Consider the following 14,254-nt stretch of genomic DNA (forward strand, 5'->3'; position numbering starts at 1 on the left):
CTGCGGTTCGGCTATTTCGATTTCGGTTTTTTGAAGATGAACACCGAACCCAACTAGTTCGGTTCGGTTCTTTCGGTTTCAATTTTTTGAAGTTCGGTTCGGTTCGGTCCGATTTTTCGGTTTTCGATATTTATGCCCAGTCCTAAATAGGACTTTGAGGAGGTGTTACGTTGTGGGGTGAAATTAGCAAATAGTAGCTATTTTAGACCGTTATTTAAGTTTTAGTTAGTGTTTCAGTAGTAAATATTTAGTCATATATATTTTAATATGAAAATAAGCATTTTACAAAAATATTCGTAATTAAAACATGAAAAAAATTCCAACTGATAAAGGTTTGAACTCTATGAATCGATCATAGAATTTGAACTCCAAGAAATTATCAGACTTTAAAAAATTACAATTGAATTACCTTCTCTCTTTTCATATTGAGAAATACAATGGTAATCCTTAATACAACAATATGCAGTACAATGCTTCCTTTTGTTTAAAAATCTAATAAAAACTAAATTACATTAGTGTGAGGTATAGATTAATCGAAATCATATTTTTACCAATTAAACTAAACTTCTTTTGAAATCTCAAGATAAATTTGAGAACTCAAAAAAGTAAAGGGTCAAAATCTAAGAACTTTGACAAATCAACCTCCTTTGCAACATCAACTCCTCCATTCACAGGCACTAAGCTTTCCAAATAACTATAAGCTTGAAATGGTGCACGAAGCTCATGATTTTCAATAATCTCAAAATCTCCTTTAATAACATCATACAAAAATAAATTTGTCTCGCCTTTAGTATAAACATATTCTCCATTTTCATCATAACACATCTCTTTCCTCTCTTCTGCAACCAATGCCTTAGAATTCTCCCAAAATCCAGCTTCTAATAAGAATCCTTGAATAGGTTCAACTTTAAACCTCCAAGTCCAAGTCCTTTGATCTTCATTTAACACCCATATATCAAATCCATTATTCATCCATATATCAACTTTTTCAAGATTTGTAGAATAAATCAAAACCAAAGATTCATCTAAATTAAAAAGTCTCAATGTTATTGCTTCCCTTAGGTCAATCACGATGCCTTGAGGTTCAATAGGTGGCAATATAAAATTTAACTCCTCACTAGTCATTTCCAAAGAAACCACAACACTACACATTTCTTCATTTCTAACTTCAACTCCTACCCAATAGGCAACACCTTTTACTACGATCATCCCAGGTGCCATTGGTCTCCAAAATGGACGTATCACTAGTAAAACGCGTCCATCACTTGCTATTTTTCTCCATGAATTCGTGCTCAGTGTGTAAACTTCAATCTCATACTTCCTCCTTGACGTAGCAACTTTCAGGAGTCGAACAATCATGTAGTCATCGTTCCCAGGGTGATAACCAAACCCTAAGTCCGTTACAGTGAGTTTACCTAGGGTTGAAACATTTGGGGATTTTGGCACTGGCTTGAACATGTTAATAGCCGGATTCCATATAACAATTGCGACGCCATTATGGTTAATTAAATTCAAGCAGACCAAGCCATTAGCAGAGCCTACAATTCTTGTCTTTTCAGAAGTCAGACCAAATGGCACGTCCAAATGTAGAGGTGGTGTAATAACATCGCGAGGTTTTGTTAGTGAAGTAATTAATAAACATACCGTTACTTCGAGAGTTTTGTGATGGCGACCCATAATTAGGAGATGATATGTTTTTTCTTTGCTAGTTTTTGCAAAGTGTTTCGAGATGAAATTAGGGTTTTTGATTAAAGAACAAAAGGGTTTGGATACGGATTTGAAGCGTGATAACGACTTTACTGGAAGTATCAAAAGAATGTCGATGACAATGTCCCCGGGAAGAAAGGGACAAAACATCGTTTCTTGACCAAATTGGTCTGGATTCATGATTATGATTAGACAAAACAATGAAAAAATTGGAGTTCTGAAGCTAAATCATTTGTGATAACAATATGAAAGAAATGAAAACAGATGTTTATTATGTTAAGCATGTTCAAGTAGGGTGTCAATGTGCATTGACCTTTGATCATTGTTTGGTCTATGTTATTTCTTGAACTCGTAGGGCATAGCATAATCTAAAATCGAATGAAGTAGGATGTCTATATCCATTGACCTATAACTATTCTTTGGTCAGTGTTTTCTTGACCTTGTGGGGCATTCAATAATCTTAGGAAGTTTCTGATTTTATGGATCATTCATCCTATTTAATGGCTAACATTTATCATAAAAATTACGAAGTAGTTGAGATTATCTAGAGACTAATACAGGATCATAAGATAAAGTAGATATTGGGGTTGAATTTTTGGAAGGACATAGGATTTAAGGAAATTTAAAATAGCACTTTTCATCCCCGTGTTATAATTTTACTCCAGTTTCAATAACATCTATATTTTCTTTCCTCTTAGCTAGCCAAGACAAAACTAAACAGATAGCACTAAACTTCTATTTCCACCCGATGAATAATAAACTTCTATAAACATTACCTTCATTGCAAATATACAACAGCCAGAGAAAGCATATTTCAATTTTATGTTAATGGTAATAATATATTTCAACTAAATTATATTATTACAGTTTTTTATAATGTAAATATTCCGTTTATATAACATACATATTATTGTTTATACGTGTATTATACAAAATATATCAATTGTATATATCCAATATATTGCATGTAATTAAACAAAATATACTATACATAGTACTTAAATATATGTGTTATATATATTTGATAATACTGCTAAGATATGAATTATCATATATACCTTGAAATAGAAAATACATAAGCACAACTAACCAAATATAATATATGTAAGAATAATATGTGTATATCCAAATTTAATTTTTTTTAAAATTGACAATACATATATTTTAACAAAGACACTAGAAAGGAAAGGAATGGACAAAAACGAATTCAGCTATTTTTATTATAAAAAGAATAGTAAGAAATAAAGAGATTAGAAAGAAAAAAAGAATCTTCGTGAAACAACCGTTATTAGCATTTTTTGAGGAACGAATTGAGAAAAAAAGGGAGTTTCTTTATGTTAAATATCTGCTATGGATTATCGGGGAGGGTTTAGGAACTAGTTGAGAAAAAAGGGAACTTTATTTTAGCTACTAATGATATATTAAATTTTGGGAAAAGGGTCAAATATACCCCTCTACTTTAATTTATTAGTTAACTTTGTCTTCTGTTAGCGAAAGTAGTCAAATATACCTCTCCATTAGTCAAAGTGTACACATGTAGCCTTAAGTGGATGGAAATCCCAATTCAGCCAAAATTAACCATTTAACTAAAAATACCCATGCCCGAACAATTGACCCGTCCCAACTGATCACCAAATAAATTCACCCTACCTTAATACACTGGCTGTTGAATTCATCACGGCATAGTTGACCAGGAAAACGCCACTGAATACGAAAACAATGGCAAAAAAAAGGATCCTGATACAGAGCTCCCCTGGAAAGTTCTGTTGATTCCTTACCTTGCTGCAAAAAAAAGAATTTATATAGAGTTAAACACGACATAGTCTAGTATTGGTCTCACCCAATGGCGGACCTAGAATTTTGTGTTAGTGGGATCAAATAGCCACGCCGAGAGTTGATGGTAAAATTAACATTAGGCATAGCAAGCGAAATTTTGTTCACGATTTTACTTTTCTTCTTTTTTATTTGCTACCTCAAAATAAAGTTATCATTTTTAAGTTGGTGCTCTTTATTTTTTAACAAATAGGGAGGTTTTTTTATACCGCATTACTAAAATCTATTTAAATTTATCTTTAAAATTATTTGTCTACTTAATTTATCAAATTTTGTTTTAAGAATTTAAAGATTGGTTAACAAGTCATGACCAAATTAAAAATATATTAAACTCTATAACATATACAAAAATATAAATTCCTTTCCCTGTTTATATATATAACAAAGACAAAGTTATTGCTTACCAAAAAAAAAAAAAAATCAAACACAAGAGTCGTGCTTAAACTAACTCAAACAAATATCTAAATAAAGAGAGCTTATAAGCTAAATACAAAAATAAAGTTTAGATCAAAAGCAATTTCAACATTAAAAAAAAGTTATTTCAACATAGAAAATATAACAATTCTAAATCATTTAAAAAATACACGTATTTTACTGTAAATTATAAGATAGAAAAACAAATTATAACTTTGAATAAAGTTTTAAGTGTTTGAAGTTAAATAAATAAGGTGAGCATCATTAAAGTATAACAAAACTGTCAAAAGGGTAAGGAAAACTGCTGCCAAGAAGGCTCGAACAGTGGACCTTCAAGCCTCCTGCGTAGATCAGAACCCGCATAACCACTTCATCACAGAAACACTTTACAGCAAGTGGGTTCAATTTATTTACTTATACAAAAGTTTATTCTATTGTAGATCGCATTTATATCTATATGCAGTATTAATTTTCGACGAAGTGGGTTCATATGAACCCTCTTGGAACCACGTAGATCTGCCCCTGTCACTCTCACCAACACAAGCAGCTAGAAGTCAAAAAATCAAAATGCTGTGATGTTAAGAATTATTTCTAAGCTGCGATAATTACGAGACTAATCGAAATTATACAATAACATGAAACATGGAAAGTTCTTAAAATCTTTCATCTCAATATCCAAAAGCATGAAAATACTTTTTTTTGGATAGGTAAAAAATAGCTAACCAGAAACATGGAAATATTTCAGCTGCATGAGGGATATTAGGGTGGGGTGAATTTATTTGGTGATGGGTCGAAACGGGTCAACCGTTGAGTCATGGGTATTTTTAGTTAAATGGTTAATTTTGCTTGAATTGGGGATTTCCATCCACTTAACATGTGTACACTTTGGCTAACGGAGGGGTATATTTTACTAGTTTCGCTAACGGAGGGCAAAATTGACTAATAAACTAAAGTAGAGGGGTATATTTGACCATTTCCATTTAAATTTTAATGCTAAAAATATGTAATGTCATTTTTAATGTTGTAAAATTACATCAAGTTCTCAGTTATATGGAATATCAGTTTTACTTGGGTTTTAATGTGTTATATTGGTCTCCCCAAAAGGCCTAAGTACTGTTTAGCCCATAACCGAGAGAACAAAAAGGTCATACTACGGATTTGTTTAACGGGCCACCATTTATTTTTTGGGTCATTTGCACTTTTGTTCCATTTTGTGCTGGACTTTAATTATTGTCCTTCAAATCGCTTGGTCTTTAATTTTTTGTCCTTCAAAATCGAACTTATGTCTATAGGGACATAAGTTATGCATCATAGTATCCACAAGTTATGTCGGCATCCTTAAAGAACGAATGGCCGTATAGATATAATTTCGATCTCGAAGGAGAAAAATTAAAGACCTGCCCATTTGAAGCACAAAAATTAAAGACCAGTCCATCTGAAAAGCAAACCGTGCAATAACTTGCAATTTTTTCCGTCATTCTATTGGTCTATCTACTGCATCTGTGACCCAATATTTTTTCCAATCTTTGCACAAAAATACATCAATTATATATAAATACGCACATATTATACGTATATTGTATATCTACCGGACATTTTTTGCATAAGAGATTGGATAAAGGCTATTTAAATTAATTCTTCTATTATTAATTCCACAGCATTTCCTTAGTGGCCCAATGGGCCATGTCTAAATTGAAGTAGAAAGCATGTAGGCGATGACTTTCACCATCATTAGAACTATTTGAATCTTACACAGAACATCTGGAAGAAGAAATTTCAAGTAATTGGCTTCTAATCAATAAACAACAAGAAGTTTGATTTCAGATAATTTTGACAAAGACGGACAAGATTTAAGATTATCCCATTATGCCCCACGATGAGACAATTCCTTTTAAATACTTGTTTTTGGATTTCGATTAATTCGGATCGTGTCAAGTAATGCCCATTAAAGAGGAAGCGTCCGAATTTTTTCACGCTCAGGGCTTGAACCTGAAACTTCTGATTAAGAATAGAGGGATTCATTTCATCCCACCGCACCCATTGGTCGTACTCCCACAAATTTTAGTACATAGAGGTTACGCCCTTTTTTGTTCTTCTATAACCGTCTAATATTCGGAATTCATGATTGTGACTAATATAAATGTGTTGTATATGGATCATTTTAAAAGAAGCGCTCCTTCGTTCCTATAAGAAAAATTTTCATTTTCAAAACTCGAAAACGTTATTTACATTATACATGAGGGGGGAAGGAAGAAAATTGCAACGAGATTACAAAGCGGGGAATTGCCCTTTTACTTATGGTTACTGTAGACTTCGCAAATACTAAGCTTTTCTCCACCTTTGTTGAACCAAATCTCTAGACCGATAGAGAGAATTTAAAGAACCTTTCTTATAAACTGATTCAAATTTGATTCAAAAACTAAAAGATCTAGCAAAGCACCTCCAAGATCTAATATGATAACATGTGATTTAGAAAAGAGAAAAATGAGAAAGGAGAAAGAAAAGTTTTTTTAATACATAAATTGCACGTCGACAGTTGTGAAAATTAGTATAATGCATCTCTAATAAGTAAAGTAATGCTATCTAAGTACTGTAACAACTAGTAACAACTAAGCAGATTTGATAAATTCAAGAATCTCCACAAATATTTGAGTACTCTTCTGTTATCTTGTGAACTGGATTTGGTGGCACTAACAAGTCATTTTCTTAGATCTTGAGTATCTTGTAATATCTAGTTTAACAACATAAACAATATTTAATGTCTTTAGTTAGCTGACTAAATTATTGTTCACAAGAGAATTTTATTGATAAGTCTAATTCTACATAACATTATCCAATTTAAAATGGATTCTGCTGTTATATTATAATACTTAGGAATCTTGTCGACCTAATATGTCAAGAGTTAATTGCTTAATAAATTGTGTATGCTGATTCCGTTACTTGTTCAAACTTTTTGTTTTTAGTTTAGACTAAAAAAGATTATCATATATTTTGTTCATGAACATCAGTAGAGGTTTTTTTTTGGCTTATGTTGCCTAGGTTGTTCCTTTATGACTTATGAGGCTCACGGAAGTAGCAGGAAAGATCAATTGAAAGTGATACTTAGATTTTCCTAATCTAATTTGAATTGAGTGATACTTAGATTATTTTATTACTTTTAAGGAACCAATTCTTATAAAATGACTCACAAAATCAAGTCCAGATGTTATCTCGATTTTTAGTTGATAGATATATGAGGTTAAATCTGAAAAAAGAAAAAGATATTACTACATTCTATAATCTTTCTTTTCAACACAAACAAAGAGAAAGAAGCAATTTTTCTTAAAATTCTCCTTCATTGTCTTTGTGACAGACTTTTTTTTCTCATCCGGTGTTCAATATCCGCATTGGAGCCTCACTAAATCCGGATTCATGCCAGATAGTCCCATATTAGGGGGCAAAGCACTCCCTAATAATGGCGACTCCGTACCCAAGGGGTTTTTGTCTTTGTCAATGACTTACAAATTGCAATAGTTATTTTCCTATTACCAAATATACTCCCTCCGTCCCAAAAAATATTGTGTTAGTTTGACTTGACACGGAGTTTTAACAAATAAAGAAAGACTTTTGAAATGTGTGGTTCAAAACAAGCCTTAAATATTTATGTGACTATAAATCATCTTATAAAATTAAGTTATTTCTAATTATAAAAATGTGTCAATCTTTTTAAAACAAACTAATAAACAAAGTAAGATAACTTTTTTAATACAGAGGTAGTACTTCTTAGTTCTTACATCCCGAAATAAATAACACTTCCTTATTGTGAAACGGAGGTTGAATACATACATGAACCTTTTACGTGCCTGGAAAAAGTACAATACACATATTCTGACATGTTAGAAGTGTGAACCTAATTATATCATCACTGTTATCTTTACATTAGGTATTTAATACCGAGCCTGTTTCATTTTAACTGTGACTTTAACTTTTCACCGGTACATCTATTGTTTTGCCCCCGACTTCTAAACAAAACTAGCGAAACAACCCGCGCTTCACGCGGTGATGAGAAAAATAGCATTGAGTTTTTTCAAGAAAATACTTCAATTTATTTCTCATCTTAAACATACTAATTCTCACAAATAAAAATATTTAAATAATTATTAGTCATTTATTGAGAAGCTAAACTTTGTAGAATAAAATACAAAATTTATTAGCAATAAAAAAAACATTAGAAAGACCAACTCGTCATACCCTTTAAGGTGAAATTTAAAACCTTTATGTTGAATCTTTTTTTGGTTCGTGTCAAATTGTGTCAAAATCTTATTCTTGAAGGATGTATACTTTGTATTTGAAATAAACACAAATAAAATATAAATATATAAAATAAGAAATTGATTAAATTATACTTGTGTTTTTCACAAACTTTAAACTAATCAAATGTTGGAGTTATGTTCACCTCGTCCGGTTAAGTTTCTTTTCTTGATTGAATTAATCAAACATGTTTTGCTACAATAAAAAATTAAAAAGAAAGCTTCTTTTCCTTTTGCTCGTAAATAATGATGTGTTGTAATAATGACCGAAGCTAATCTGCATCATCACAAGAGTTGACACTCTCTCCCTTTTAACCACGGATAGTTAGCTTCCCTAATTGCCAAAAAGAGTGAACACATTAAGTAATAGCCTTTTCCTTTTATTTTAGTAACGTAAAAGATCTTCTTGAATACAAAAAGTACCACAAGTTAGAAAGAATGACTTTTGAAATTCTTAAAATAATACAAAGAAAAAATTTGAAAATAATCAAAAAATGAGAGAAGATAAATGTGTTGTAAAATGAAGAAAAGAAATAATCATTAAAAGTAGATTGCATGATACGTTAGAATGTACAGTTTTTAGTAAATCTCTAATAAGTATAGATTTTGCATGAGTTTATGTGCAAATTTTACTATAACCTTTTTACTTTCTAGAATCAAGTTTAAATAATTTCCTATGTATTATAAGTTACAAAATCAGAACTGCATAAACTAATTATAACCAAAGAACTATTGTTGAAGGTATTGACTAAAAAAAGTAAAAGACTGTCACGTCCTCATAAAATTATAATACTTCTGTAATTTGAACAAATGAAGCTATTTTATAATTTTGGAACAACAATCCCAATTTTTCAGTTACAAGCGGTATGACTACTGTCATAAAAATTGCCTTTAAGCTTTTCACTACCATAAAAGTTATCTACAACACTATACCTAAGATTTAAACTCAGAACTTTTTTACATAAAGAAGCAATCTTAATGGTTCAACCCCAAACACTGGAGACCAAAACTATTTAAGAGTAAAAAGAGTAGTCGTCTCAAATAAAAAGCAATAACTGTAAAGAGAAAACATGGTTACACGTCCCCAACTCCAAAGTTAACATGTAAATCACCAAACATCCTAAAAATCTGACTAAAACAACACTCAAATGCATGTTGAAAATTTAATTAGATGTTCAACTATTTTGGCATGGAATATAGCATGCTATCATTGAATACCATCTCTTACTATCCCACAAATAAGAGCCCGTTTGGATTGGCTTATAGCTTAAAGTCATAGCCTTATAAGTCGAAAAAAAATAAGTTGGGTAAGTCCAACTTATTTTTTTGGCTTATAAGTCGTTTTCACTTATGTTCGCTTTAGATAAACTAAGTTAAATGGGTCCAATTATTTTTTGAGCTTATTTTAAGCACAAAATGACTTTAAGTTCTGGCCACCCAAACACTCAAAAAGCTGAAAACAGCTTATAAGCCAACTTATAAGCCAATCCAAACGGGCTCTAAGTCTCTCGTAGCTCAAGACGAATTAGAAAGTGAATCCATTGCTTAAAGAATTGCTTTAGAAATATTTCTTTCCCGCAATTGGTAATCACTTCTAGGCTTCTAGCAACTATTAGCATCGGAATGTGTATCATTTATTTTACAACAAAGTTTTGCAATGCCTCTATTTATAGGATACCAATATGGAATATCAAATGATGCCATGAACATGACTATTAATTATTTAGGGGGTTATGAAAATAAAAAGTTATGGGAGTAAGGGAAATAAAGACCATTAAGTTTTTACATTAAAGAATATATGAGTGGAGGAGTAGTAATTGACACATTTATTTTTGCACAATAAAAAATAGAGAAATAGGAAAAATTGTCAAAAAAAAAAAAAAGAGAAAAAAATAAATAAGATCCTTGGCCAAAGAGAGGTACGACATCATTCTTCTATTGCCGAGCTTTGTAATATATATATATATATATATATATATATATATATATATATGAAAAGGTAAAGGTTTTAGCAAATGAAAAGATTTAGAATATGATAATAACAATAAAAAGTGTTTTGGGCTGATTCAACCAAAAACGTTACCTGGGCATTGGTTGAATCATAAAGATCATCATTTACTACTACCACTGCATCTGTCTGCATGGGTTTATTGCTACATTTACTTGGAAGGCATTTTTTAATTCGATAGTTAGTAGAAAAATCAAGAAAATAAAAAAAAAATAAAAAAAAGGAGAAAAAAGATAAATATTAATGGTGCAACATAGAATTATTTATGCCTAGTTTCATATTATATATAGATTGTATTTCACAAATTAAAATGGACGAGTAATAAATTGTACTCTTTGCATCTCAATTTAATTGTTTTACTTTATTTTTTTATTTGTGTCAAAAAAGAATGTTTCATTCTATATTTAATAAGCTAACAATTCAAATATCCTACTATATGACAAGTCTAGAACCAAAAGATACAAAAATTATTTTCATATATTATGTGTATCTTTAATTTAAAATGATAAAATTTAAAAATTTCTTGTTATTTGTTTATATTCATATATCTAATTAATACTAAGATACTTAAAATAGAAGGGAGGGAGTATGAACCGTATATGAAGGGATGAAGGGAGTGATGAGTGGGTGAAAGGGGGGAAAGTAACAGTAATAATTGTGAACTTTCACGTCTAGCTTATTTTCTGGGTTGATAAAGTCTTTGACGTCTGATAATTTTCTGTAAGAGAGAGTGCAGTTATTTCTTGCGCTTCTCAATGCAAAAAGAAAGGTCAATCAAATCAAAGCAGAAAACACAATGATTGCTATATTGTCAGTTCTATTAACATCAATTTCAATATGATACAACGCACCTTACCTTCCGCCTTATTGGCGGTTCACCGCTATTTTTCCATGAGAAAATAATTTGAAAAATTATATTTTTGAACAATTTTAATTTTTTAATTTGTTATAAGTAAGTGTTTTTTATTTGTCAAATATTAATTAAATCTGATGATTAGAATTTATAGAAACTGCAGAAAGAAGAAGAAGAAGAAGAAGAAAGATTTGATTTGACAGACATGAAAGCAGTGGCAAATCTAAAATTTTAAATTTATGGGAATCTGTAGTAATCCCAAATTAATTTACGATATTATCTGAATTCATAATAATATACTTATAAAATATTATTAAATTTTTTAATATATATATAAGTTATGAGCAAAAGCTACTTAGCTTTCAGAAACCCATAATTGAGAGCTAGATCTGCTTTACCTGAAAATCCTATCAAATTTCAAAAACAATAATATCAAAAACTGCATGATAGAACCAAAAATAAATTTGGCTTAATGCATAATTAGGTCCTTATATTTAGCCGCCTTAGTTATCAAGTATGCCCTTCAACTTTTGTGTGCATAAGTAGTCATCTTAACTTGCATAAAGTTGACATGTAAATCAAATATTGATGTGACACATAAATTTTAAAGGTGTCCGGTCGATCATCATTTTAAAGTTGAAGTGCCTACTCGTGGACATCTAAAGCTGGAACGCATACTTGTCAACTAATACCAAGTTTGAGAGCTTGTTTATGTATTATGAGCCCGTTTGGATTGGCTTATAAGTTGGCTTGGACATTTAAAGTGTTTGGGAACTTAAATACTTGTCTTAAAATAAACTCAAAAAAATAATACATTTAACTTAGTTTATCTAAAGCGACTTATAGCCTTGTTTATAAGCCAAAAAAAATAAGTTGGACTACCCCAACTTATCAGCCTTATATTATGTCTATAAAGCCAATCCAAACGGGCTCTATGTCTATAGTAGTACAAGTTTGACTTTAACCTTATAAAGTTACAATAAATTTCAGAAATAGATAAAAATAACAAAAATTATACCTCCGAATACAAGTTTATGTCATTTCTTTTTTCATAATTCTTGTTAAATTTATATTTAAATATAAATTAAAAGAGAAAATTAGGTATTTTGATCTTTTAATTTTCTTCGAACTTTTCACTTGGATTGAAATATATGGGATATAATTTACCAAAATTCAAATTTGAATGATAAAATGGTAATAATAACTTTCTCATGTATAAAATATTCTCTATAATTAGCAAATTTAAAGAAGAATTAATAAATGTTGAACGAACTAGTTGTACACTTGTACTATTACTATGCAAGTGGATTAAGCAATTGACACGGCCTTGTAGGGTTCACATGTGAGCTGCATGCTAATAAAAAAAAAAAAAAAAAAAAAAGACTAAATAATTATATTGTGCCGTGTAACTGCTAAATTTTTTATGCTTCTAGCTGTACGTATTAAACTTTCATTTATATGTGTTTTGTTTAACTTAATTACCATTTTAAAAAGGGTAATTTTCAGAAGAATCAAGCTACGTAAGTGGTAAATAACGTCATGAGGAGAATTATCTATTTTTACAAAGATTCGGCACAATTAGTAAGAAGGCACTCTCATCTGAAGTCTAATAGTTTTAAAAATTTTAAACCTTCCTATGGACATGGAAAAACTTAAAGTGGGTTGTACAATAAAGCATTTTGAATTTAAGCTAGTCTTCTTCTGTTTCAAATTATTTGTCGTGCTTTATAAAATAGTTATTTCAAATTATTTGTTAGTTTAGAAGTTTAGAAAATTTATTGCTCTTTTCTCATTTCCTATGTAGTAGTAATTGTTTTTTAAGACTACTATCAACACCACAATTATGGGAAGATGACACATAAATAAAAGTGAATATTGACTGAAAAGAGATTATTTTTCAGGACATAAATAAGGGGAAAATAGTCAAAACTCTTTTTTTTTTAAAATATTTTTTTAAGGGCCATGTAAGAAAGAAACACTACTGGTAACTTGAGACGGATGGAGTATGAGTTCAGTGGCGAATCCAGGATTTTCATTCAGGGTATTCGAAAAGAAAAAAAAGCTAAATATACACTGTAATTTTTTGCCGAGGGTGTTCAAAAGTTAATATATGCACATAAATATAAAAAATTTATCCTATATATATGATGTAATTTTTTATCGAGGGTGTTCGGGTGAACACCCTCACTTACAGGTAGATCTGCCCCTGTATGAGTTATATTAGATTGACATGTAAAAGTTTCTTATATTATTATAGTATACTTTGACGTAGTTCTTATATTATTATAGTATACTTTGACGTAGTATAAAAGATTATTTATTTTTAAGGCAATTAATGAATATTGGTATTGAAAATTACAAGCAATTGCCATTTAAGTGATTTTTAGCGTAAATCTTTCTCCATTGTCGGTATACAGAACAAATACTCATAGCCTGTTTGGCTAAACTTATTTTTCTTTAAAAGTTTTTTTTTCTTTTCAAAAAGTGCTTTAAAAAAAAAAAAGGTATTTGACCAAGCTTTTGAGAGAAAATAATTTTGAGGAGTAGAAGAAGCAGTTTTTCAAAAGCTAAAAAAATAGTTTTTTCTCAAAAGTACTTTTTTGAAAAGCACTTTTGAGAAAAAAAATACTTTTTAAAAGCTTGGTCAAACGCTAATTGCTGTTCAAAAGTGTTTTTTAAATTAATTGGCCAAACACAAACTGCTTCTCACAAAAAGTACTTTTTAAAAAAGCATTTTTTAAAGCGTGGCCAAATAGGCTATCATTCTTAATACAAGTATAATCAGTATTTGATAAAAGGTCAGATCTATAAATTAAATTTACGTATCCCCGTGAACTCAGTAAATTTTCTTCAGTTTTTATATTTGTAATAATAAATTTATTAAATTCTGATTTAATTTCAAATTTTGAATTATGAATCCGCATATTAACTAACTTGAGGTAATTATCGAAACGCATAAACTTCAAATTCTGAATACTTTTTATTATCGACGTTATAAATATACTGTGAGATAAATTTTGTTCCTTTGATGGGCACACATATATTCTGATATCTAGAAGGTCAGATCTTTTATCTTAAAATGTAATTAAAAAAAATAGATCAAAGTAAGAAAGGGGGAAACGATTATGCTCCATAAAATCTTTGGCTCAT

The 14,254-nt window shown here is 30.1% G+C and overlaps 1 protein-coding gene across 1 annotated transcript; it reads right to left on the minus strand.

Moving 5' to 3' along the window:
* Positions 1–368: 368 nt before the first annotated feature.
* Positions 369–2,055, minus strand: LOC132050856 (F-box/kelch-repeat protein At3g23880-like). Its single transcript, XM_059442201.1, has one exon. It carries the CDS (start codon positions 1,885–1,887, stop codon positions 598–600), a length of 1,290 nt encoding a protein of 429 aa, XP_059298184.1. The 5' UTR covers positions 1,888–2,055; the 3' UTR covers positions 369–597.
* Positions 2,056–14,254: the final 12,199 nt, after the last annotated feature.

The sequence above is a fragment of the Lycium ferocissimum genome, chromosome 3 (assembly GCF_029784015.1).
Source record: "Lycium ferocissimum isolate CSIRO_LF1 chromosome 3, AGI_CSIRO_Lferr_CH_V1, whole genome shotgun sequence".
NCBI lineage: Eukaryota > Viridiplantae > Streptophyta > Magnoliopsida > Solanales > Solanaceae > Lycium > Lycium ferocissimum.

Bases quoted from the DNA above. Each gene is read 5' to 3' on its own strand.
- LOC132050856 (XM_059442201.1), bottom strand. From the start codon at position 1,887: ATGAATCCAGACCAATTTGGTCAAGAAACGATGTTTTGTCCCTTTCTT.